Source organism: Eschscholzia californica, unplaced genomic scaffold, assembly GCF_041429995.1.
Source record: "Eschscholzia californica isolate CP2 unplaced genomic scaffold, dmEscCali1.0.p SCAF_5, whole genome shotgun sequence".
Classification (NCBI taxonomy): domain Eukaryota; kingdom Viridiplantae; phylum Streptophyta; class Magnoliopsida; order Ranunculales; family Papaveraceae; genus Eschscholzia; species Eschscholzia californica.
The window spans coordinates 2,465,131-2,492,140 of record NW_028238472.1 but is presented as its reverse complement, the minus strand read 5'-3'; the positions used below and the strand labels follow the sequence as shown (position 1 = coordinate 2,492,140).

At 36.2% G+C, this 27,010-nt stretch overlaps 4 protein-coding genes and 4 pseudogenes across 7 annotated transcripts; 4 read left to right on the top strand and 4 right to left on the bottom strand.

Annotated features, from left to right (window-relative positions):
• The first annotated feature begins 66 nt into the window (after window positions 1-66).
• Window positions 67-1,359, top strand: LOC147536182 (putative F-box protein At1g32420). Its single transcript, XM_086640225.1, has one exon. It carries the CDS (start codon window positions 67-69, stop codon window positions 1,357-1,359), a length of 1,293 nt encoding a protein of 430 aa, XP_086496351.1.
• A 1,645-nt stretch (window positions 1,360-3,004) lies between these two features.
• LOC147536181 (putative LRR receptor-like serine/threonine-protein kinase At3g47570) lies at window positions 3,005-4,036 on the bottom strand (annotated as a pseudogene). The gene is made up of 2 exons (XR_015226279.1): window positions 3,410-4,036; window positions 3,005-3,281 (listed from the first exon to the last, which is right to left on the bottom strand). The product of XR_015226279.1 is annotated as a putative LRR receptor-like serine/threonine-protein kinase At3g47570 (transcript).
• LOC147536180 (U-box domain-containing protein 9-like) lies at window positions 3,305-8,400 on the bottom strand. Its single transcript, XM_086644406.1, has 4 exons — window positions 8,233-8,400; window positions 7,863-7,943; window positions 6,018-6,976; window positions 3,305-4,087 (listed from the first exon to the last, which is right to left on the bottom strand). Exons 1-3 carry the CDS (start codon window positions 8,272-8,274, stop codon window positions 6,044-6,046), a joined length of 1,056 nt encoding a protein of 351 aa, XP_086500532.1. The 5' UTR covers window positions 8,275-8,400; the 3' UTR covers window positions 3,305-4,087; window positions 6,018-6,043.
• A 1,057-nt stretch (window positions 8,401-9,457) lies between these two features.
• Window positions 9,458-17,520, top strand: LOC147536179 (cytochrome b561 and DOMON domain-containing protein At3g25290-like; annotated as a pseudogene). Its single transcript, XR_015225990.1, has 15 exons — window positions 9,458-9,696; window positions 9,836-9,890; window positions 9,986-10,027; window positions 10,178-10,219; window positions 10,934-11,064; window positions 11,646-11,808; window positions 11,948-12,106; window positions 12,222-12,288; window positions 12,785-12,869; window positions 13,244-13,293; window positions 14,574-14,740; window positions 14,829-15,010; window positions 15,114-15,199; window positions 16,508-16,760; window positions 17,240-17,520. The product of XR_015225990.1 is annotated as a cytochrome b561 and DOMON domain-containing protein At3g25290-like (transcript).
• LOC147536178 (small ribosomal subunit protein uS7-like) lies at window positions 17,405-18,966 on the top strand (annotated as a pseudogene). Its single transcript, XR_015225991.1, has 4 exons — window positions 17,405-17,544; window positions 17,791-17,938; window positions 18,404-18,606; window positions 18,727-18,966. The product of XR_015225991.1 is annotated as a small ribosomal subunit protein uS7-like (transcript).
• A 1,377-nt stretch (window positions 18,967-20,343) lies between these two features.
• On the bottom strand, window positions 20,344-21,666 carry LOC147536177 (putative F-box protein At1g32420). The gene has a single exon (XM_086640211.1). It carries the CDS (start codon window positions 21,664-21,666, stop codon window positions 20,344-20,346), a length of 1,323 nt encoding a protein of 440 aa, XP_086496337.1.
• A 764-nt stretch (window positions 21,667-22,430) lies between these two features.
• On the top strand, window positions 22,431-23,557 carry LOC147536176 (small ribosomal subunit protein uS7-like; annotated as a pseudogene).
• Window positions 23,558-23,834: 277 nt separating this feature from the next.
• LOC147536175 (U-box domain-containing protein 9-like) lies at window positions 23,835-26,888 on the bottom strand. Its single transcript, XM_086644649.1, has 2 exons — window positions 26,227-26,888; window positions 23,835-25,244 (listed from the first exon to the last, which is right to left on the bottom strand). Exons 1-2 carry the CDS (start codon window positions 26,494-26,496, stop codon window positions 24,096-24,098), a joined length of 1,419 nt encoding a protein of 472 aa, XP_086500775.1. The 5' UTR covers window positions 26,497-26,888; the 3' UTR covers window positions 23,835-24,095.
• Between the last annotated feature and the right edge of the window lie 122 nt (window positions 26,889-27,010).

Here is a 27,010-nt window from a genome sequence, read left to right as displayed (position 1 = left end):
CTGGGGAGAAAAACTGAGAGAGGAAATATGAACAAGGATAGAAGAAAAAACACACAAATTTGTACAATGGCAAAAAACAATAGTCAAGGTGGTGGTGGTGGTGGTGGTGGTGGTACTTCTCCGGCCATCACCTGCGGCAGTGCAGCTGCTTCAATTCAGGTTAGTGTTTATTTTAGCGAGGAAGTAATGATTGATATAATGAGCAGACTTGCGGTAAAATCACTTATGCGATTTAAGTGCTTAAGTAAAAGATGGTTGTATTTGATACGACAAGACAAACAATTAATTTCATTACACTTTTCCCGGTCAGAATCAAGTCAAGAGCTCCTTATCACTTCACATAGCCACATACGTTCATCAAGATTTTTTACGTTAGATTTGTTGAAACGTAGCATAGAGCGAATGCCAGATATTCGGAAATCAGATGCTAAGGAACCCATGTTTAAGCTTGTTAATGGTTTGTTATTTTTCGTAAATAAAGTCAATAATTCCGTTTGTATTCGCAATATATACACAAGAGAAGAAACGCCATGGATCACACCAAATATCGGAAAACAAATCTATTCTACATTTGGATTAGGATTCGATCCAGTTACTCAGAAACATAAAGTAGTATATTTGTGTAAAAAACCTGGAACCCATTATCCATATTGTGATCCCGTGGAACTAAACTGTGAAGTATTGACTGTCGGTGAAAGTTATTGGAGAAGGAAAGAAGATGTCACCCTACCTAAGTATGTCGTAGGAAGACAACCGTTCTACTCGAATGGTTCTTTATATTGGTATGTGGAGCGACCCACATTTCCAGATTCGAAAGGGAAATTGAATATAGTAGTATTTGATGTTGGGAAAGAGAAGTTTAGACGGATCGAATACCTCGATATTGTCAAGAAGGATCCTAATAGGTTTTTTCGTATTAAGTTTAACGATGATTCAGCGGAAGGGCATCTTTTATTACAAGGGCCCGATGAACGATTAATACTAATGGATGAATGGTATTATGATTATGAAAACAAGGTGATAAAGATGGAGATATGGATGATTTATGATGACAAGGAGAACAACACTAGTAGTTGGACTGGTGAAACGATTTTTCTGCCTCCCAATTGGAATAAAAATTTGCGTTGGTCTTTTGCATCGATTACAGACTTCTTAGTGATAATATGCGACTATGTTAAAGAATACTATGGTGACTGGCACAAGGAGATTTATTATCTTTACGACATGAAGAAGAAAAAGTTGATTGAATTTGGTGGACTCCTCAGCTTGAGTCAATTGAGCGAGTTTTTCGTGTTTCCTTTTATGCCCAGATTTTCAGTTCTGAGGAGTAGTATTTATCCCGTCTGTGCACCACTGTGACACACCGTTACCACCACCACCACCTGACTCCGGTAACTAATGAATATATAAATTGTCTATACTTGAAGATCGAGAGCATTTATCACATTCTGGCAGGGGGCACACCAGCACCAACAACCAGCCCAAGCTTCCTTAATTCAAGAATAGAAGAAGGTCAACTATGATAGTAACTCAAGATTGGCCCAATATATCATCTGCACACTATCCTATAGTATTATCACTCTATTATCGTGTTTAATTTGTTTTTCGCCTTCCAAATTTTGTCATCATGTTAGTTTTTTCTCTTAAAAATTGTACTCCTTTAGGAGCAGTTACATACTATTTTTTCTTTTCGCCTCTGTTTGATGCCAATCAATGATGGAAAATTGTCTACCACCCTTTGATGTAAGGGTTGGACACCCCTCTTAAGCGTGAGATCGAGTCTCAGTGGAAGCAATTTGCCATCAAGATTTATCCCATGTAATTCAGGCAATATATAAATTAAATATTGTAATAAATTCGTCGAGCTTTATGCCTCTTTCATGTTGTCGGACTCTAGGTCCTTTTTATATTGTCGGATTTTAGGTCTCTTTCATTATGGTTTAAATTAGTCCGTTATCATGCTCATCACATCTTTATGATGTATCAATGTCTTGTAACGACTAACGTAGATCGTAGTCAACTAACGTAGATCGTATCAATGCCTTGCTCATAGGGGTGGGAAAAAGATCTGGAAGACCGCTATCCGACCCGTTCGACCGAGATAAAAAGTGTCCATGGACACCCGATGGTCATAACGGTCAGTGTCCGACCGGCCCGAAAGAATTGGCGGACGGTCACAGTCAAAATTCTATGTCGAAGGACCGACCGCTGACCGACCGGTACGAGTGACCGAATAGGTTGACCGACTAAACTGTCCTCATTTTTAGAAGTTGATTGTTGAATTTTATAGACATATGAATATATGATGATCGTTGGCTATAGTCATATAGTCCTCTGGAAGACCAAACATTAGTGCATGGCTTAATTATATCTTGTCAAATGATGATCCACTGTGTTTTTTCTTTTTTATATTTACTTTTGATTTCTTGGCTAAACATCTTCATTTGTAAGTAATTTTGTTTGTGGTAATAAAAAAAAAGTTCTGAATTAAGTAAATTTATTGGAAAGTCCGAACCGAGACCGTCCGGTGTCCGACTGGACCGGTAAAATAAACGGTCTTGGACGGTCAATGGACAAAGAATTCTTGAGAGTGACCGTCCGAGTCCGCCCGAGTAAATAGGTGGTCACCTACAGTTTATGTCCGAGTCGACCGGTTCGATGAAGTTAGAGTCCGATACCGACCGGTCCGGACCAATTCCCACCCCTACTTGCTCATCACTCTTCAGACTAATTGGTTGCCTGCCCCGAAAAAAGAAGCCATCATGTTAGGTAGCCCGTACGCGCCCGACCCAACTCTTATCTCGGTTCCACGCTATAAGCATGCAGTAGGCTTGCTTTGTTAAGTGGTCCGTGATCGTATAAGTTTTTTAATTTTAAAATTAATCAACTTAGATATTAGAGAGTTCAACAAAAAAAAAAAAAAAAAACTTAGATATTAGAGAGTTTTGACAAAATGGATGAGACCAAACGTCACAAATTGTTTTGGACTTCTTAGTGATAACATTAGAAGTTGAAGAGAACCGTGAGTTGCAAAGGGAGCTTCTTTTTTAAGGGGCTTTCATTCCTTTCCCAAAAAGATACAACTTCTTTCTCCCTCGTGCTCTTTCTCTCTCTTCTTCTTCTTCCTTTAGAACTTCTCCTACCCGTCTCTCTCTCTCTCTCTCTATCTCTCTCTCTCTCTCTCTCTAGTCTAGCTCTCTATTTTATCTCTCTCATTCTCAAGTAAGACAATACCAAAGTTGTATACATCACCTTCTATAGATGCCCACCCACTTGGTATTCTGCATTAATTGAAATGTTTGGATTACTATAAGAAAGATTAAATTTACCTTATTTAGTCGGCGAAGTTAATCGCTTTTTTATCAATAAAATGTAAAGGAAACAGAATGACATGAAAGTAGTACAATACTTGGAGCAACATAACCAATAGATCCCTTAATTGCAGCAGATGAAGAGCTAGTATTTTGACTAAAACTAGTAGAAATGGTGGTGTTGAGGAACTTGGCTAGTCCAAAATCACCAACATGGGTAGTCATGTCATCATCTAGGAGAATGTTGCTTGGCTTTAAATCACGATGAACAATCGGCCGTGTTTCACACTGATGATGATGAAGATAATGCAGAAGCAACGTCGATTACTGCATTTAGTCTCTGCAAAAGATTAAAATGTCTCGATTGAACTTCCAAGTTCATTTCTGGATCAGGGTGTGTAACCAATTCTCTAGACTACCATTAGCAATGAACTAAAAAACAAGAGCTTTGAAATCATTGCCTCTACTATCACTAGAACAGACAGTCAAGATTTTGATTAGATTTCGATGTCGGATGTTTCTCAAGGAATTGCATTTAGCCATGAAACTTTTTGAAGCTCCTTGTTGTTGAAGGTTGAGTACCTTCACTACAACAATATCTTTCAGTACTACCATCATCCCTCAAAACTCCTTTATAAATACCAAACCATAACTACCCACACAAATTCTTCTGATGAGAGCCCATCTGTTGTTGCTTTGAGGAGTTCCTCATAAGAAAGCCGTAAATATTGATATGATCAAAGGAAGCTTCAGAAGTAGGTTTCTTTCTTTACCGACTACGTGTAATAACAACATAACATGTTATTAAGCAAAAGATCATGGCAACAACAATAATAATTGGTATTAGTAGTCTAGACTTTGGATGTGTCTTCTGGCCCAAAACAGGCCGGACAACACACACTGGTAGTCTAAGACTAGGTATAACTCCACAAATCTTACTGTTTCCAGTAAGTGACAAGGCAGTAGCAGCATTTAGGAACACTCCTTGTTGAGGCGTCAAGATCATTAAACGACAGACAGGTTCCTGTTACCTTGTTACTTGAAAGTTAAGCTCTTGTAAGCCCACTAATTAAAGCATTTTTTAAAGACCCAGAAATGGTTCCTAGTTAGCATCTAAGTGTAGGTATATCAAACTAACACATTCCCCGCCAAGTTCACTAGGAATATTACCCGATAATTTTGTTGCCAGCAAGTCACCGAGATTCGTCGAGCTACTCACTTGTAGTGGTAGTACACTACACACTAAAATAGTTATATGACAAGTCGAGAGAAATGGCAAGTAACGAAATACTAAGAACTGGTCCAGGTATGGAACCAGTAAGGTTGTTGTAGCTACGATTTAGTTCTCCCAATTGTGAACAGTTTCCTAGAGTAGAATATATATATATATATATATATATATATATATATATATATATATGCTTCCTTGTAAGCTCTTTATCTCCATGTAGAGTAAATTCAACTTAGACAAGTTTTCAGTGGAGGATGGTACAAGAACAGAAAGCTTGTTTTCGCTCAAATACAGTATCTCTATTCTCTAACTTCTCAAGTCTCCCTATTCCGACAGGGATACTACCACTAAACTAGTTAATATCCAATCCTAATGCCTTCAAACTAACAAGGTTCTCAATCCTTTGAGGAATTTCACCATGAATAGAATTTCCTCCTATAAAGAATCGTTCAAATTGCCTATCGATTCAGGTAGTTCGCCTCCTAGATTATTGTACGTTACCGATAAAAGACTAAAACTAGTACAATTAACCAAAGAAGATCCCCCCCGCCCCACCGGATCCAAGTTGATTAGACCCCAAATTCAGTTTGGTTAGTCCTTGTAATCTGCCTAAGCTTATAGGAACTGGCCCACTTAGACGATTATCTGACAAGTCAACCATCCAGATATATATTTGACATGGAAACAGGAATGTGTCCTGTTAAGTTGTTTCCAGCACCCCAACGAAAACCTCAGAAAAAACAAACAACAGACATACAGAACTGAACCATGTATACATTTTCATTCCTAGCCAATTATCCGATTCACAAAAGGAAAACAATGGAAATCACTCTGTTATCACTAGAGTTGAAATCGCCGTGTCTTTCTTCTCTTTTTGATTGTTTTTTCGACATTCTTAATTCCTTTTGAGTGGCTTTAATATGAAGTCTTCTGCTACTACTAAAACTCAGATAGAATTTATGTGTTACTTGAAGTGTTGAACTTGGCATGTCTTATAGTTATCTGTTACAATATTAACTCAGCTACGCTGTCGAAAACTGGGCCTACTCGAGCCTATATATACGCTACTATTAAGTGCTAGGCACCAGAGTCTGGCTGGCCTCTTTCCGAAATAGACTTGCTAGTTTTGAAAAACACAACACTGATCAGTTGATTAATAATACACAGAGTGAACTGATTTGTGCTCTACGTGTTAACAACCAAGTTTTGTCTTATTGGACAGTTACGCGAATAACGTTTCATGTTCATGGACAGTTACGCGATCAAGAAGAAGGATGAGATTGAACTAAGGCCAACAGTTAATACTGAAACATGTATACATTTTTTCATTCCTAGTCAAAGATTATCTGATTAACAAACAGAAAAGAATGAAAATCACTCTGCTATCACTAGAGTAGTAAGTACCCTTCTTATGATTTTATCTAAAACTTTCTAAAGTTCATACTTTTCAAAGGAAAAAAGAAGAAGAAAATTACCTGTCTTCGAGAGATTCGATATCTAATTATTTGTAAATTTGATAGTAGCCAACTTTTCTGAGAATCGGTGAGTGGTCTGGGCTACCAAATGTATCATGGTTGTATGTCACCAACTCTATGAGTTCTTTCGCCGTATTCTTTCCTTCCTCGGTACCGTTCTCTGCTAATTTAGATATAGTTCCATGATCTACTTCTTCAACATAGACTTTGTAGGATGATAGTTTGCATTCAAGACAAGTGTTGAATAGGATAATTAAACAACTCTCCTTTTCTGCATCAGTTGTTGCTCCCTTCTCGGTAATCAGCATCAAGGTACGTACTACATCAAGACTTGCCAATCTCCGCATACCTCTTGGTTCATTGGATAACCAAGCAACTACTTCTAGGAATTTACCAACACGCTGGCCCCCCATTATCACGTTGTAAAGACCCGCAAGAACTCCATCCATGATAGCTCTTTCCTTGTTTTGTTCGGGTATACATAAACTACAAATTGCATCACCCGCACTTATCATACATTGTGGGTGCCATGACTGTAAACTTCCTAAAAGAGGTTCGAAAGCCCCTAATTTCACGATAGCTATTTTTGCATCGTCCGATTCAGATGATAATGAATAGAGAGTGAGGGCTGCCTTATCTCTTGTGTACCAGTTTCTTTGTTTAAGGCATTCAATAAGATGTTCAAGCATCATGGTGTTGTCCAACATTGTGCTCCTGTTTTCCTTAATGCTTGAAATCTTCCAGATTACTGTGATTAAACTCTCAATGATCTCATGGTACCCCCAGTAGAATTTCTTTAGTTTCCATAGAGTAAGCAACTCCTCAATTTTCTCAGACTTGCCCAAGTATATGAGAGACGATGGATTTGATTCAGTGAGAAGCCGTATTTCCTTAGCCGCCGCCTCTACTTGAGTGCCGATTGATTCGGATACTAACTTCTTCAGCAAACCATCTAACTCCTGTTGATTGTTTTGGAAAAAAAAAATAATACTCCAATTAATTTGGAGATGATGACGGTGATATATATGAAATTGGTAAAGTTGAAATCTTTCTAAATTGTTATTTTTAAGGGTACCGACCTTGACTAGCCCACCCAGACCTAACCCATGTATTATGGTTGGGCTTGGCCCGACGAAGGTTGGCAAGCTCAGTTCCAATTTTGAGTCAGGCCATTATCATCATATATGTTCCACACTTCCACCAAACTCTTTTAACTATAGGCACACACTAGTATAATTCCCTTTTCTATTTTAGTGTCCGACTTGACTCAGTCTAAATCAAATGTATTATATCAACACTCGAATTAATGACGATTCCCGGTGAGTGTTGCCGGCGGCAGAGCCTCAAGTTAAAAATTCAGATCTAAATATTCTGCTATGAAATCAGATTAACAATCCTAAACTTACAAACTACTTAGACACAAAATTCTGCTACGAAATCAGATTAACAATCTCATCAAAAACTGGAATTAATGACGATTTCCGGTGAGTTGAGCCGGCGGACGTTAAAAATTCAGATCTGAAGTCAGTTGTATAATTCTGCTATGAAATCATATTAACAATCCTAAACTTACAAACTACTTAGACACAAAATCATCGGACTGTTCATGATCAATTTTCACGAAAACGATCATCTCTCTCATAACCTGAACTAATTTCAATATTGTTCGAATTTTTTTGACAGAACCTGAACTAAATAAGGTAATCTTGCTTGCAATTAAGTCAAAACCTTACTGAACTAAAAAAAAAAGATATGGATTATGTATAAATTCTCTTAAATCACTGTTGTAAATTAGAGAGAGAGAGAGAGAGAGAAAGAGAGATTTAAGAGAAAACTGAGCTTTACCTTAATTTTCATGTCAGTTTGATTCTCCTCCGAGACTTCCTTGATTCTAGCATCTTCCTTTTCGCTAGCTATAATCACCTCCTGAAAACACAGATTTCCATTACCGATCCAGCAGTTTTACATCAATTAGTCTAAAAATACACAGTTATATGAAAAATTGAAATCGGTCATGAAGGAATCTGAAAATAGATCATCATGAAGAAATCAGATCCAGATCATTACAAATTTGGAAGAGAGACGAAGGAATTTTAGAGAGAGAGAGAGAGCAAGTAGCTAATTTACTAAAAATGAAATGAGAAGAAGAACAAGATGCTATTTTACTAAAAAATTTAACTATAAAATTCATAAGAAACAGATTGAGAGAGTTTACTGAGTCATTCGAGCTTTCGTTAGAATCTGCAGGTTTTTCCATAGTTACAGATGGAAGAGAGACGAAGGAATTTTAGAGAGAGAGAGAGAAGGAAAGTTTTAGAGAGAGAAAGAAGGAAAGTTTTAGAGAGAGAAAGAACTCGCGCGAGTTTTAGAGAGAGAGAATGAAAATGAGCGAGTTGGAATGAAAATGAGAGGATATAGGGTATATATAGTGGCGCCAATTTTGTAAGAGAAGGGAGTCGATGGTGATGACGGTGTAATCTAAGTGTAAATGTGTAATCGTGGTACCTATACAAAATCGGGGTGCCTCTAAAATAAGCTGCTTATAGGAAATCGAGGGGCCTCTGTAATATATAACATATAACAAACAGAAATGGGAAATCGAGGGGCCTCTGTTATATTCTCTTTGTTGATGAATTTGACAAAATCTGAATAACAATTTAGATTTACTAATAATTTTATTTAAATTTCATACTATACCTTGCGAATTTTAATTCTTTATATATAATTATATGAATTCATGTAGTAAATGGTATGAAGTAAAAAAGAAAAAAACATAAATTATAAATAGTTAATTCCTATTTGGCCCCCTACTTTGTGACCAGCTTCAAATATGGCCTCTAAATTTCTGTAAATTCAAATATGGTCCCCTATTTTCATACAAATGCCATAACTACCCCTCCTATTAATGTATTTTCAAAATATAAATTAAAAAGAAAACTTAAATTCTACCTCACTTCCTTCTTCACCACTCATCTCTCTCCACGTCACCTCTCTATCTCTCCAACTCACCTCTCTCATCTCCGATGAAGGTCGCCGGCCGGAAAACACAACTTCTATCAAATCATCCAACAAATGTTCCATTTGCTTCATTCAATAGATCATTTGTTGGATGATTTGATAGAAGATGTGTTTTCCGGCCGGCGACCTTCATCGGAGATGAGAGAGGTGAGTTGGAGAGATAGAGAGGTGACGTGGAGAGAGATGAGTGGTGGAGAGGGAAGTGAGGTGGAATTTAGGTTTTCTTTTTTATTTTTATTTTGAAAATACATTAATAGGAGGGGTAGTTATGACATTTGTATGGAAATAGGGGGCCATATTTGAATTTAAAGAAATTTGGGGGCCATATTTGAAACTGGTCACAAAGTAGGGGGCCAAATAGGAATTAGCTCAATTAGTCATATAGTTCATGATTTATATTTAAACTTTCATTACAAAAATCCGGGAAATTGTGATGGAATTTTTCTGGGAAAATTATTTTCGACGGAAACTGTTTCCGTCGAAATAAAAAGCCCTATCTCGACAACGCCCTTCCCCTCTCGATTTCCTTCTCTTTTAGTTCCTAAATCAAAAATAAAACACAACTCGCTCGATTTCGATCTATATCTCGATTTTCACTCTCAGAAATCATATCTTTGAATTCTTCCTCTCCTTCGGTGGGTTCAACTCTCTCTATCTCAAGGTATTCTCTCTCTCTCTCTCTCTCCCTCTCTCTATGTTCATTATTTTTCTGATTTAATTCCTTCTTTCTCTCGATTTCACTCTCAGAATTTTTTTTTGCTTCAAGTTATTTTTCTCGGTGGATTTTGATCTATATTTAGGGTTCAATGGAAGGTGTTGAAGAATGCATCTACAGTTCAGTGGAAGCATCATATGGTTGTTATTTTTCTGATTTAGTTATTTCTTTCTCTTAATTCCACTCTCAGAAAGTATTTCACCAGCATATCTCTCTCTCCATGCTTCTGATTCAGGTTCAATGGAAGTTGTTGAAGAAGCTTCTACTGTTGAAGAAGGTGTTTTTTTCATTCCCTAATTTGAAGAAGCTTCTATGTTTGTTGTGAAATGAATTTTAGGTTACAATCTTTGTGAAATCAATGTATGATGTTTATATCTAGGGTTCTGATTTCCGCAACATATCTTTCTTTCCATGCTTCTGATTACAGGTTCACATTGGAAGAATCTTAAGGGATATTTGCTAGTTGGAGGTTAGCTTTCTTGGGTGTGCCAGCCTTTCTCACATCTATCCTGTGTATAAACTATTCACTTAGGCTTGTAAGCTTGTTTATCTGATTTGTCAAAATAGCAGTTAAAGATAGATTATAGTTAAGGATTTAAAGATGGTAGTCCATCTTTTACCCAAAAAATCTTCTTGCTTGAGGTTTTGACTTTTGATCAATCACAGGTGAAACATGTATAGTATAATGCTTGTTTCTCCGCATTTTCTATCTCTAATTTGTTATTACTCATGTTGGCTAGTTAATTTGTATCACTAACTTGATGCTTTAACTATGATTAAGTTTCGTAGAAGAGTCACGATTTAGGAATGATTTGGTAAGGCCTACAGAATCGTAAATGCAAGTTTTCAAGGATTAAAATGTGGAAATGTTTGTATAGTTGTTCCGATTTCCAGTAAATTCGTCTTCTAGGTTTTTATTTTTCTCATTTAGTTGGGATTCATAGAAACTTCATTATAATCTGATATTTTAAATTGTTATAACTTGAGTCCATTGAATCCGATATGATATATGAGAATCATGATTGTTGGCGCAGTTGGCTGTAGTCATAGCCTCATGGGCTTTTGTTGTAGTAACTCATTTAGCATGTACTCATTTAATATTCTTCAACTTTTTAAATAGAAAAAGGAATACATATCTAATAACACTATTAGGGTTTTTATTTGTTTCAATCTTAATTTCTAGATCCTTGGCCGTTGTTATATACTGTATAATCAAAGGAGTAGAGGACCGTTTCTAGGAGAGAGAAAGAGTCGGGCGGAGAATTGGTTTTTTCAGGAGAATCCACCATAATTGGTGGAGATTTGCTTTATCAGGTAGTTACAGTTATTTTCATTTTCTTTGCAAATCAGATAATTGAGTTTTTGGTTCAAAAAATCAAAAGGTTTGATGTTATATGATGGTGGGTGATTTGGGGGTACTCACTTTCACATATAGGAAGTGTTCCTCCACCCCAGTTTACCTCAACTAATTTGGCCGCACACCGCCAAAAAATTAACACGCTTATATAACTCATTTAGCATATACTCATTTAATATGTACTCATTTAATCTGATCTTTTAAATTGTTATAGCTTGCTTCTGCTGCTGCTAAAAAAGTATTGTTGTTCTTAAATTGACAGTATGAAGTCTTAACATTCCACATATCCATGTTCTATATGAAATTGCTAAATTTGTCGTTATTTGTTTCTTCAATCCCATTTCATCATAATTGAGTTTGTCCAAAGTCCAAACTTGATGGTTGATAGAGAAGTTGAGTCAAGTTGATTTGTTCCCAACTTATAATCTTTTCCAATCGAAGTACTCCAGTCACTATTTTACGTACAACATTGAGCTTTGAAGATAATTTTTACTCATTGAAAACTTTGTGTTTTTCTTACTTGTTCGGTTTTGCACAGTTCATCACAGAGCGAAAAAGAAGCACCATTAGCTGTAACAAGAGAGGATTTGAAGCGTTTAGCTCAACTTGTTGCGGTTACTGATGGAGGTCCTAAATGGATACAGATGATGGATCGTTCTACCCAAAATATGAGCTATCAAGCTTCGCGGAGAGATCCAGAGGTAGTGTTTATGGTAAATAAGTAAATAACTAGTGTAGAAAATATTACTCTTTATCGAGTTATCTATTTTGTGTATATAGTTTGTGTCTAATTTGATTTTGATGGATCAATTATTGGACCTGGGCTCCACAATATTGTAGCAGCACTATCTTCGGAGATGCTACACTAGAGACAGTCGGAGACTTCTTTTTGGATGATGATTTTCGTCAAACTGCTAAATGGGATGATATGCTCATACGTTCGAAGATATTAGAGGAGTGCCAAAAACAGGAACAATGGTAGTTCAATGGATTAGAAAGGTACGAGAATTTCGTCAAACGGCTAAATGATGATATGCTCATGCAGTCATTTATCTTGGTTTCCTCTTCTCATTTTCTTTATGTTGTGTATGACGCAGTTTCCCTTCTTCTGCAGTGATAGAGAATACATTATCGGCCGCCAGATTTGGGATTCTGAGAGATCATATTACTGCGTTACTAAGGTATGATAAAAGAAACTAATTTAGATTCCGTTTTTTTTTTTTTTCTTCTGATTCTTAGATTATTAAGATTATCTGGATTTCATCGGTATCCATTTTATCGTATGTTGATTGTTTTCTATGCTTAAGTTGGTCAAGGGGATTATCTGGATAGACTGGATTTCATCGGTATCCATTTTATCGTATGTTGATTGTTTTCTATGCTTAAGTTGGTCAAGGGGATTATCTGGATTTCATCTGTATCCATGTTCTACATTCATTTAAGGCCTCATCCGATGGTTACTTGTTTATTAGTGATTGATCCTATCCTATCCTATGGCAGCAAACTGCGTCATCAATACTCTGCATTTGGTTAATTCCAGTAGTTAGGATATTGATTCTATTTCTTTCTTCTTTCTTGATATTTATTTTTCCTTTTCAAGGATAGCTGTTGTCTGTCTCTTATAACATCTAGCATGATGGTATAGACTAAAATAGAAAAAGCTGATGTTACTTGCAGTAATAACTGATCTTCTTTCCAAATAATCTTCATGACTTCATCTTCTCTGACGGAAGAGAGAGAGAGGTACGCAGTGGGAGTTCGGGTAAGCATGTTAATTATTTTTGGGATGAAAATAAAATTAACTCCACGAACCACGACCCCACTAAAGTCAAAGAAGATTTAATGGAAGACTCGGATGTCGTGTTGCAGGAAGTTAAAAATTAACAATATAATAGTACTTTTGTTCAGACAAGGTATAACTATTACTAGGAATTACATTAAATGATCGTTTTAATCATATTTATATTTGCGACAAGCACTACCTTAACGTTTTGACAAAAATATCTAAACGAAAAAAACTCACGTGAAAATGATTGAGAGTAATTACAAACTAGTGTTGAGGAAATAAAGTTAAGAAATCGAAGTATACTAGGAAATAAAGTTAACATATCTTTCTTTCCATGCTTCTGATTACAGGTTCACAGTTGAAGCTGTTGAAGAATCTAAGGGATATTTGCTAATTGGAGGTTAGCTTTCTTGGGTGTGCCAGCCTTTCTCACATCTATCCTGTGTATAAACTATTCCCTTAGGCTTGTAAGCTTGTTTATCTGATTTGTCAAAGTAGCAGTTAAAGATAGATTATAGTTAAGGATTTAAAGATGGTAGTCCATCTTACCAACAAATCTTCTTGCTTGAGGTTTTGACTTTTGATCAATCACAGGTGAAACATGTATAGTATAATGCTTGTTTCTCCGCATTTTCTATCTCTAATTTGTTATTACTCATGTTGGCTAGTTAATTTGTATCTCTAACTTGATGCTTTAACTTCGATTAAGTTTCATAGAAGAGTGACGATTTAGGAATGATTTGGTAAGGCCTACAGAATCATAAATGCAAGTTTTCAAGGATTAGAATGTGGAAATGTTTGTATAGTTGTTCCGATTTCCAGTAAATTCGTCTTATAGGTTTTTATTTTTCTCATAGCACATTGAAGAGATATACACCTAGGCCACCCCTTACTCACATGGTGGTTTATAGCGTATCCGTACCTCGTAACAGAATGCACTACGCCACCGGTTAACAGGCTTTCATACGATATACTATGTTCTTGGGAGTTTGTCGAGACTCACCATCATAATTTGACCCCCCCCCCCCCCCCCCCCCCCCTTGGCGCTTACAGTTAAATTTGAACCATGGTTGAGCACATGAAGTTATGTTGCATGGATGAGTTCATGACCAATAGAAACTTCCAGTAAATTCGTCTTCTTGGTTTTTATTTTTCTCATTTAGTTGGGATTCATAGAAACTTCATTATAATCTGATATTTTAAATTGTTATAACTTGAGTCCATTGAATCCGATATGATATATGAGAATCATGATTGTTGGCGCAGTTGGCTGTAGTCATAGCCTCATGGGCTTTTGTTGTAGTAACTCATTTAATATGTACTCATTTAATCTGATTTTTTAAATTGTTATACCTTGCTTCTGCTGCTGCTAAAAAAGTATTGTTGTTATTAAATTGACAGTATGAAGTCTTAACATTCCACATATCCATGTTCTATATGAAATTGCTAACTTTGTAGTTATTTGTTTCTTCAATCCCATTTCATCATAATTGAGTTTGTCCAAAGTCCAAACTTGATGGTTGATAGAGAAGTTGAGTCAAGTTGATTTGTTCCCAACTTATAATCTTTTCCGATCCAAGTACTCCAGCCACTATTTTACATACAACATTGAGCTTTGAAGATAATTTTTGCTCATAGAAAACTTTGTGTTTTTCTTACTTGTTGTTCGCTTTTGCACAGTTCATCACAGAGTGAAAAAGAAGCACCATTAGCTGTAACAAGAGAAGATTTGAAGCGTTTAGCTCAACTTGTTGCGGTGACTGATGGAGGTCCTAAATGGATACAGATGATGGATCGCTACCCAAAATATGAGCTTTCAAGCTTCGCGGAGAGATCCAGTGTTTATGGTAAATAACTAGTGTAGAAAATATTACTCTTTATCTATTTTGTGTATAAAGTTTGTGTCTAATTTGATTTTGATGGATCAATTATTAGACCTGGGCTCCACAATATCGTAGCAGCACTATCTTCGGAGATGCTACACTAGAGACAGTCGGAGACTTCTTTTGAGATGATGATTTTCGTCAAATGGCTAAATGGGATGATATGTTCATACGTTCGAAGATATTAGAGGAGTGCCAAAAACAGGAACAATGGTAGTTCAATGGATTAGAAAGGTACGAGAATTTCGTCAAACGGCTAAATGGGATGATATGCATCTCATGCAGTCATTTATCTTGGTTTCCTCTTCTCATTTTATTTATGTTGTGTATGATGCAGTTTCCTTTATTCTGCAGTGACAGAGAATACATTATTGGCCGCCATATTTGGGATTCTGAGAGATCATATTACTGCTTTACTAAGATATGATAAAAGAGACTAATTTAGATTCCGTTTTTTTTTCTTTCTTGATTCTTAGATTATTAAGATTATCTGGATTTCATCGGTATCCATTTTATCGTATGTTGATTGTTTTCTATGCTTAAGTTGGTCAAGGGGATTATCTGAATTTCATCGGTCTCCATGTTATATATTCATTTAAGGCCTCATCCGATGGTTACTTGTTTATCAATACTCTAGATTTGGTTAATTCCAGTGATTGATCCTATCCTATGGAAGCAAACCGCTTCATCAATACTCTAGATTTGGTTAATTCCAGTAGTTAGGATATTGGTTCTATTTCTTTCTTCTTTCTTGATATTTATTTTTCCTTTTCAAGGATAGCTGTTGTCTGTCTCTTATAACATCTAGCATGATGGTATAGACTAAAATAGAAAAAACTGATGTTACTTGCAGTAAAATTAACTGATCTTGTTTCCAAATAATCTTCATCTTCATGACTTCATCTTCTCTGACGGAAGAGAGAGAGAGAGGTACTTAGTGGGAGTTCGGGTAAGCATGTTAACTTTTTTGGGATGAAAATAAATTAACTCCTTTAGTGGAGGACTCGGATGTCGTGTTGCAGGAAGTTAAAAAATTAACAATATGATAGTACTTTTGTTCAGACAAGGTATAACGATTACTAGGAATTACATTAAATGATCGTTTTAATCATATTTATATTTGCGACAAGCACTACCTTAACGTTTTCACAAAAATATCTAAACGAAAAAAACTCGTGTGAAAATGATTGAGAGTAATTACAAACTATTGTTGAGAAAATAAAGTTAAGAAATCCTCTAAATTTTAGCATCGTATCGACGTCAGCTACTCATCATCCATATTTTAATTAAAAAGGTAGTTAACTTATGTATACTAGGAAGTGTACCAACCAAAAGTTAGAGAAAGTGATAAGAAAATGTTGTGTACGGTTTGCCTTACTAATTCCAATACCCAAGCGATATACCACAATGCTAATTGCCTTCTCGTCAAACGTGCTAAAGTCACTCGATAATACTCTTCTACTAAGGGTTGTGTACAGTTTGCCTTACTAATTCCAATACTTAAGCGATATACCACAATGCTAATTGCCTTCTCGTCAACCGTGCTAAAGTCACTCGGTAATACTCTTCTACTAAGGGCAAACCGCCTGTGACTGAACATGTAGGAGTCCCATGAGGTGGGTTGAGTATACTTTTTCTTAAATAATCAAGTTAAGTACTTATTTATATGTTAAGTAGAAGTTGCTTATTAGAAGTGCGTATAATTTGTTGATGTTTTTTCTCATATCAGATTCATGGAATTCTGAATGTTGTGAGTTGGGGAATTATATTTCCTGTTGGAGCTGTCATCGCTAGGTAACTTCAAACGTTCCCGTCTGCAGACCCGGCGTGGTTTTATCTTCACTTTCTCTGCCAGTGTTCTGCTTACATTATCGGAGTTGCTGGTTGGGGCACTGGGCTTAAGCTCAGTAGCGAATCTGAGGGTATTGTATACACAACTCATCGAGATATTGGGATCGCTCTTTTCACGTTTGCAACATTGCAGGTACCAACAATAGCCCTTCTTAGTTCTTATTTCCATATCTCTCGTTGAGTTCTTCTCGACCTCGTACTAGATCAATAAACATTCAGAAGTATATCCGTGACAGGCCTGAATCTGACTCGTCTGAATCTGACTTGTCTGAATCTGAGTTATTTGAATATGACTTGTTTCTATTAGGACTCGCATAATAGTCATTTCAGATAAAAGGATTTTGTTTAAGACACAATTTATGTCTGGCTCAAATAGTCTCAATATTAGACCGACTGAGCCATACAGACGAGTACCACACTCAAAATCAGTCGAAAAGAAACAATCTGAATTGCGACTCATGTTAATTCAGATCTTGAGTCAGAATTCAGATCTGAATTTGAAAAAAAACACTACCACTTAGAGACTTAATACTGTTTAAGAGTGTAAATAGTACTAATTCTTCTGGTTTAGATAGTTCTAATTGTAAGTTTATTATCATTTATGTCGTATAGATACTTGCATTGTTCCTAAGACCGCAGAAAGATCACAAGTATCGACTTTACTGGAACGTTTACCATCAAGGGTTTGGCTACATTGTCATTAAACTCGGCATCATCAATGTTTTTAAAGGTTTATCCATCTTACAACCTGGTAATAAGTGGAAAACTGCTCATACTATCTTGCTTGTTGCTTTGTCTGCAATTTCGGCCGTTCTTGAAGAGATTACATGGATTATAGTTCGTAAAAGAAAATCTGAACAATCCTATTAAAACTACTCGAACGGCTACTCGAATGGCTCAAACGGAATCGACAAAGGGTAAGTGAATCATAGAAGAAAAATTCTTCCTCTATTTTCTTTTGGTTTTTTATAAGTCAGTTGACTTCATTTAGATATTTACAGGTTGCTTCAACTTCCACACTCTTTATCTTATTTACTGCTTTTTTCTTAAAGAAGTTTAGAGGATTGTAGTTGATGCCACACTTAGATTTTACATAACAATTAGCTGAAGGGTTTTTTGAATTTTTCGTAAATTTTTAATTTGTTGATATCTGAGGATTGTAGTTGATGCCACAAACTCTCTTATGATGCACGGAAGGAACAACAGAAAGAAGCTTATGGCTGTTCGTATTGTCAAACATGCAATGGACATCATTCATCTTGTTAGTGATCAAAACCCGATTCAAGTAATTGTAGATGCTGTCATTAACAGGTAACAGTTCTTCCAAAACATCGTAGTTGAATTCGATGCATCTTTCGTTTCTTTTGACATTCTTAATTTCTTTTGAGTGGCTTTAATATGAAGTCTTCTGCTTCTACAACTTAGAACTTATGTGTACAGTGTATAAGTGTTGAACTTGGCATATCTTGTCGTGATGTGGTTCTGGTTATCTGTTAGAATATTAACTCATATACACTGTCGAAATCGGGGCCTACTCGAGCTAGACGCTATTAAGTGCCAGGCACCAGTAGGCCACCCCTTTCCGAAACAGACTTGCTAGTTTTGAAAAACACAATTCTCGTCAATTAGTACGCAGTGAACTGATTTGGGCTACGTATTAACGACCAAGTTTTGTCTTATTGCTTATGATTATTCGTGTTAAAACTCCACGAGTTATCATAACTTGTATTTCGTAGAACATTTATTGATTCATGTCATTGCCATCTCTTATTTTAGTGGACCAAGGGAAGATGCTACAAGGATTGGTTCTGCCGGTGTCGTAAGACGTCAAGCGGTTGATATCTCTCCGTTGAGAAGAGTAAACCAGGCAATATACCTCCTCACCACTGGAGCCAGAGAGTGCTTTTAGAAACGTCAAGACTATTGCTGAATGCCTCGCCCGATGAGCTTATCAATGCAGCAAAAGGTTCTTCAAACAGGTAAATGTTTTGGGTATCAGCTCAAATCAAGAAAATTTTATTATTGATGATAGGTATTTTATATCGATCTTGTCATCTGTGATAATGGTGAAAGCTAAAACCTTATATGTTCATGTACAGTTACGTCATCAAGAAGAAGGATGAGATTGAACGTGTCGCTAAGGCCAACCGTTAATTTCCGAATGCCAAGTATCTTTGGATAGTGTCCTCTAGGATAGCCTATAAACGTGTTGTGTTATGGAATAGTTTTTCGATTTGAGTTTTGGGTTGGGAGAACGAATTTTGTCTACTTTGTTTTTGTGGTAAAAGATTTTCTTATGTACTGTTATTAATTATTTGAGATTAACTTTGCAATTCAAAGTTTATGTTCATGGACAGTTACGCGATCAAGAAGGATGAGACTAAATGGGTCGCTAAGGCCAACCGCTAATTTGCGTATGTCTGGATAGTGTCCTGTAGGATAACCTATAAACTAGTTTGTGTTCTTTAGATGGATTAGTTTTTCGATTCGAGTTTTTGGTTCGGAGAATGAATTTTGTCTACTTTGTTTTTATGGTACAGGATTTTCTTATGTACTTTATTATTTGAGATTAGCTTTGCAATTCAAAGTATATGTTATTGTGTGATAATATCTCATTTGTTTTTTTATAGTCTTCTTCGCCATCAGCTCCCACCACAACCTCCTCTCTTCTCCCCTCTTTTGTTTTCTAATCGTTTTTTATCGTTTTCTTCGTCAGATCCGGAGAGGGTTTTCTATCAAATAAACCCTTAACAGAACCTCGGCAAAGGTTTTAGGCCTTTACCGGCCAGGATTTTCTCCGGCGATCTTCTAGAGAATGAAGATAACTCTGATGCAGAAAAACAAAGAACAGACATACAGAACTGAACAATGTATACATTTTCATTCCTAGTCAATTAAAGATCAGTCAATTGTTTAAATTAAACTGCAAGTGCTGAGGGGTATAGTTGTAAGTATTACAATTGTATTTTTTTAGTCTTTACAAGAACTCGAAAAACTAATCCATAACACAAACACCATGGAAATAAAATGCATATTCATTGAATTTCATCTGTTAAAGTTGTATCTGATTACTTAAGAGGTTATTATAATAATGCATATAAGCTGAATTTCATCTCTTAAAGTTCTTTCTAGCTTTCATCGATTAATTTCATCTCTTATAATGCATATACCTCTAGTTCTTAAACAATAATCTTATATCATCAAATATTTTGGACAGCAAATTCGATATGAAAAAATCATTTTCAATTACTAGTCGTATTTTTTACTTGGGAATTTTCAAGGCCTTATTCTAATTAGTCTAATCGACTCATCGTAATTCCTATCAAACACAATTTTAGAATAAATTGTTTGATTTTTAGAGAATGGGGGATATGGTAACAAGAGAATGGGAAAATAGAGAATGTAACGGCTCCAAAAGGAGTACCATTTTTAAGAGAGAAAACTAAAATGACGACAAAATTTGGAAGGCCAAAAACAAATTAAACACGATAATAGAGTGATAAGACCACATAGGATAGTGTGCAGAGAATATATTGCGCCAATCTTGAGTTATTGTCATAGTTGACCTTCTATTCATGAATTAAGGAAGCTTAGGCTTGTTGGTGGTGCTGGTGTGCCCATGCCAGAATGTGATAAATGCCTCTCGATCGACAAGTATAGATAAATTATATATTCATTAGTTACCGGAGTCAGGTGGTGGTGGTGGTAACGGTGTGTCATAGTGGTGCACTGACGGGATAAATACTACTCCTCAGAACTGATAGTCTGGGCATAAAAGGAAACACGAAAAACTCGCTCAATTGACTCAAGCTGAGGAGTCTACCAAATTCAATCACCTTTTTCTTCTTCATGTCGTAAAGATAAATCTCCTTGTGCCAGTTACCGTAGTCTCCCTCTTCTTCAAAATAGTCGCATAATATCACTAAGAAGTCTGTAATTGATGCAAAAGACCAAATCAAATCTTTTTCCCAATTGAGAGGCAGACAAATCTTTTCACCAATCCAACTACTAGTGTTGTTCTCCCTGTCATCATCAATCATCCATATCTCCATCTTTATCACCTTGTTTTCACCATCATAATACCATTTATCCATTAGTATTAATCGTCCATCGAGCCCTTGTAATAAAAAACGCCCTTCTGATAAATAATCACTATAATCATTACCGACCAATCCATTAGGATCCTTGTTGACAATATCGGGGTATTTGATCCGTCTAAACTTCTCTTTTCCAACATCAAATACTACTATATATTCAATCAATTTCTTCTTTTCCGGACGTAAAAATGTGGGTCGCTGCACACACCAATATAAAGAACCATTCGAGTAGATTGGTTCTATTTCAAGGAGATACTTAGGTAGGGCGACATCTTCTTTCGTTCTCCAATAACTTTCACCAACAATCAATACTTCACAGTTTAGTAACAGTTCACAATTTAGTTCGTCACGATCAGAATATGGATCATAGGTTCCAGGTTTACTACATAAATATACTAATTTATGTTTCTGAGTAACTGGATCGAATCCTAATCCAAATGTAGAAAAGTATTCTTTTGTGATATTTGGTGTGATCCATGGCGTTTCTTCTCTTGTGCATATATTGCGAATACAAACGGAATTATTGATTTTATTAACGAAAAATAACAAACCATTAACAAGCCCAAACATGGGTTCCTTGGCATCAGCTGCTTTCCTAGTATTTGGCATTCGATCTACTCTACGTTTTGACAAATCTAATGTAAAAAAATTTGATGAACCGTGGTTGCAGCTATGTGAAGTGATAAGGAGCTCTTGACTTGATTCTGATCGGGAAAAATGTAATGAAATTAATTGTTTGTCTTGTCGTATCAAATACAACCATCTTTTACTTAAGCACTTAAATCGCATAAGTGATTTTACTGGAAGTCTGCTCATTATATCAATCATTACTTCCTCGCTAAAATAAACACTAACCTGAATTGAAGCAGCGGCACTGCCGCCGGTGATGGCCGGAGAAGTACCACCACCACCACCACCACCTTGACTATTGTTTTTTGCCATTGTACAAATTGTCCCAGTTTTCTTCTATTTTATCTCTCAGTTTCTTCAAACCTTTTAAATATAAAAAGGAAGACTTGCTTTATCAGGAGAGAGAGAGAGAGAGAGAGAGAGAGAGAGAGAGAGAGAGAAAGAGTAGAGGACCGTTTCTAGGAGAGAGAGAGAGAGAAAGAGTCGGGCGGAGAATTAGTTTTTTCAGGAGAATCCACCGTAATTGGTGGAGATTTGCTTTATCAGGTAGTTACCCCATCGGGGGGAGGGACGAAAATATTGTAAGCCCCTCCATTACACATGGGACCTTTCACAATTTGGCCGTCTCCGCCCTAACCACTACCATCAATTTTGTAAGAGACCCTAAAAAAATCCTAAAACTCTCTTTCTCTGTGTTGAAAGCATACTGATGGAGTTCACTAAAAACAAGTCATACGATTCTCTTCTATTTAAAGCCTTTTCCACCTTACAAACATAATTACAGTTAAATTCTCTTTTGACCCCTCATATGTGACTGAATAGTCATTTTAGCCCCTCAAGAGAATGCACTACGTCACACGTAACATTATAACAGACTTTCATATGAAAAATACACTGTGTTCTCGAGACTCACCATCATAATTTGACCCTCCCCTCAGCGCTTACAGTTTAATTTGAACCGTGGTCGAGTTATTTCAGGCTATATTTTTGCCCAACACATGATGTTGTGTTGCACTAATGAGTTCATGACCAAATTTTATGTATCTTCTTCAATGATACTATTGTTTGGTACCAATATGGAAGAAGAGGTGAATAAGATATGCACATCTATTGGGCACAGGAAAATGTCACTTCACTTTCTCTTGGTAATTTTGCCTAAATTCGTCTATCTCTTGATAAAATTCTTACGTTATATTTTCTTTGTTTCTTTTTCAGGTAAGTGATATATATCTAGCGGATTATATCGTAGTTAGTGCATCAAAGCATGCTACCAATGCCCCCCACATAGCTGGAAGATACTCCCTTAAGAGGTTTCATAAGGCTCAATGCCCCATTGTTGAGAGATTGACAAACTCCCTTACGATGCACGGAAGGAACAACCGAAAGAAGCTTATGGCTGTTCGAATCGTCAAACATGCAATGGATATCATTCATCTTCTTAGTGATCAAAACCCACTTCATCTTCTATGTGTACTTGAAGTGTTGGACTTGGCATATCTTGTAGAGTTGTAGTGCTGTGGTTCTGGTTATCTATTAGAATATTAACTCAGCTAGGCTCTCGAAATCGGGGCCTCTGGACGCTATTAAGTATTAGGCACCAGTAGGATGACCCCTTTCCAAATAGACTTGCTAGTTTTGAAAAACACAATACTCGTCGATCAATACACAGAGTTAACTGATTTGGGCTACGTACGTATTAACCACCAAGTTTTGTCTCATTGCTTATGATTCGTGTTAAAACTCCATGAGTTATCATAACTTGTATTTCGTAAAACATTTATTGATTCATGTCATTGACATCTCTATCAGTGGACCAAGGGAAGATGCTACAAGGATTGGCTCGACTGGTGTCGTAAGATGTCAAGCGGTTGATATCGCTCCAGTGAGAAGAGTAAACCAGGCAATATACTTCCTCGCCACAGGAGCCAGAGAGAGTGCTTTTAGAAACGTCAAGACTATTGCCTTGATCTTATTAATGCAGCAAAAGGTTCTTCAAACAGGTAAATGTTTTTGGTATTAACTCAAATCAAGAAAACTTCACTATTGATGGGTATTATTCTTATTACCATTTTGTCATCTGTGATAATGTTGAAAGCTAAAACTTCTTTTGTTCATGGACAGTTACGCGATCAAGAAGAAGGATGAGATTGAACGGGTCGCTAAGGCAACCGTTAATTTCCGAAAGCCATGTATGTTTGGATAGTGCCCTGTAGGAGAATGAATTTTGTCTACTTTGTTTTGTGGTAACATTAATTTCTGTTATTTTAATATCTCATTTGATTTTTATCGTCTTTACGATCACCTCCTGCCACAACCTTCTCTCTTCTCCTCTCATCTCCCTCTCTCTCAACTAACCTTCTTCTCCAGCAAGCCTTGCAAGATCCGGAGATGATTTTATATACAAAACGCCTTTGCAGAGATCTTCGGCGAATATCTAGAGAATGAAAATTACTCTGATATACAAAAACAAAGAAGAGATATACAGTACTGAACCATGTATACTTTTTCAAACCTAATCAAAGATCAGTCAATTATCTGATTCACAAAGAAAAAAATATGAAAACCACTCAATTATCACTAGAGTTCAAACTCCAGTTCCCTTTCTATGATTCTATCTACAACTTTCAAGAAACCCAAAGTTCACACACTTCAGGAAAAAGGAAAGATTACCTTTCTTTGAGACTCGGTATCTGTGTATATTTATGACGATGTATTCTGCATATGGGGTAAACAATGAGTTGTCATGCAGTATGGTGTATGACCGCTTTGTTCTTGGAAATTCTCACTAAAAGTGCACTTGCTTTTTTCTTCGCCTTCTCAGTCCCGTTCTCTGCTAGATCAGATAAAGTACCAAATGCTGTTTCTTCTGTTCTGAGTTCTGACCACGTATGTGTGTTTTTAATACAAGCATTATACAGGATCGATATACATCTCTCCTTGTTGGATTCACTTGTGGTTTCTTCCTTAATAATACGCATCATAATAGGCACGGTTCGAAGATTGCTCAACATATTCGCAGCTTCCACTTCGCTTGATAACCAAGCAAGTATTGCGAGAAAATCAGGAACATGTATATTCTCTGTTATCTTGTCGAGAAGAACGGGAACTGCTCCATCCTTCACTGCTCTTTTCTTGTTTTCTTCAGGTATACATAGTTTGTAAAGAGCTTGACCAGCATCTGTCACAGTTGACGAGTCCCCGTCTTTCATAAGCTCTAAAAGAGGCTTAAGAGCACCTGATCTCACGATACTTAATTTGGCATTATCGGATTCTGACGATAATGAAAAGAGAGTGCACGCTGCGTTTTTCCTTGTGTCGATAGTTCCAGTTCGAAGGGATTCGACAAGAAAATCAAGCACCATGGGGGTTTGTATGATTGTGATCTTATTTTCCTTATTAATTGAAATGTTCAAGATGGCTGTCATCAAATCCTCTTGGAGATCTGGGTGGATGTGAAGATTGTTCAGTTTCAATGGAGAAATCAACTCCCTAATAACTTGCTGAGACCTACCAAAGTAAACCCGAGATGATGGTTCTGCTTTCGTGAGACGCCTTATCTCCTTAGCCGCCTCTTTTCTCTCGAAAATTGATTCTGATTTTAAGTTCTTAAGCAACTTATCGTACACAGCTTCTGTTTCTAACTTCTGAAACGTCGAATCTAATAGAGCTTTTCCATTGTCTTCTGGTGTCAAGATTAATTCCTCTTTGTCTTGAAGATCGATGGCAGTGCTGGGTGGAGGCGTAAATCCTTGGTGCTTGCGCCAATCAAGAATTATATCCCTTAACAAGTAGTTGGGGATTAGCTTTGCATCAGGAAGGGTCTCCTTCGTCTTAGGGCACGTCAAGTCTCCTGTGTCTAGATGAGATTGGATGCACTTTCTGTCATAGGTCTGCAAAATCAGCAAATTAATACTCATATGGATGACTATAAACAAGGTTCTGTTTCGAGTGTCGTAACTTCGAAAAACAAGATAGACTAATGCTCAAACTACAGAGTTAATATGTAACTTCACAGAAACTTATAATAGCACGCAGAAAAATCTGTTATGATTCTTACTAGCTTCCGTTAACGATCATCAAGACCCTAAAAAGTTAATATGTAATTCACATAATGTAAGAGTACGACAGACAAGATAGACTAATGCTCAAGAAGTTTATCAACCTCCAAATCAAAATGAGAAATGTAAGACAACTTCATAGTATAAACCATTTAAGTTACGAATATATTAGTTTATCAATCTTCATGATCAAGAGTAATGAAAAGATTCAGATTTTTTGTTATACTAGAAGATTAGTTTGGGTTCTTCCAAAAGTGTGTCGATTTTCAAAGAACAGAAATAAAATCAAGAACCCCAATTTCATTGTGCTCGAAACAGCATAGTTACGAAAAATTATGTATAATGCATATCATCAAAATATCAATTTAAGTCTTAGAAGTACAGAAAGATCACATGAACATAATGCATTTCATATGAGTATACAAACTAAAACAAGTAATGATTATCTAATAGTTCCAATAACAACAATAAGAACCCTAAAGACAATTCCAAACCCGAATGCTTCAAGGAGGACATGCATTTTGACAAAGAAACATAAGTTTTCATCTAGATCTTAACCGTTTAAAGATTCACAGTATCAATAAACCCTAATTACAAAATGCAGAAAATATAATGCATATCATCAAATATCAATATGACAGTATAAAGATCCATGCCCCACTAATTTCATGAAAATCAAGAACCCTAATTTCATTAACATTCCTAAAAATAACAACAACAAAAAAAAAAGCAAAATTTACACATTATTTGGATCTAATCATCAAATTTAAAATTACTCAAAGAAGAAGTAAAAAAAATTGAGAAAAAATTTCACCTGTCCTGAAGCTATAATAACAGGATCAGTCATAATTTCTTTAGAAATGTGACAAGGAAAATGCTGAGAAATCTCTTTAGAAAATAACAATTCTTCAATACTCAATCCTCTTAATTCAGATAAAACACATTCAGTTTCATCAAATGTTGTTGATTGAAAATCATCTTCATCAACGATTCGATTCACTAATCTTTTCAACTCTTTCTTCAATTCTTTAATTCTTACCAAAGGTATCGTATTCTTAGTATTGATGGATTCAGTTTCCGCCATTGTTATAGTAATCAAACTGAACGATCCAAACAGAACAACAGAATTCGATTATCAAACCCCTAAAAAACCTAATTCTTACTCCTTCTCTCTCTCTAAAACTCTCTTTCTCTCTCTAGACTTTCTTTCTTTCTTTGTGTTGAAAGCTTGCCGATGAAGTTCACTAAAAAAACACGGACAAAAAGATGTCATTTTGATTCTCTTCTATTTAAAGCCTTCTTCTACCTTACAAACTGAATTGCGGTTAAATTCTCTTTTGACCCCTTACATTTAACCAAATAATAGTTTTAGCCCCTCAATTGTTTTTTTTTTTTTTGGAAACCAAGGGAACAAATTCCATTAAGAAGTGATTAAATCACAGTGATTACATGGATGAATTCTTATTTCTCTCATCTGAAAACTTCATGAGAGTTAAATACCTTTAAATGCAAAGTGCCTCATGAAGGAAAAGAAATTAGACTAGACACTGACACAAAGGATCCTAAAGATCCGAGAATAGAGACCCTAAAGGTCTGAC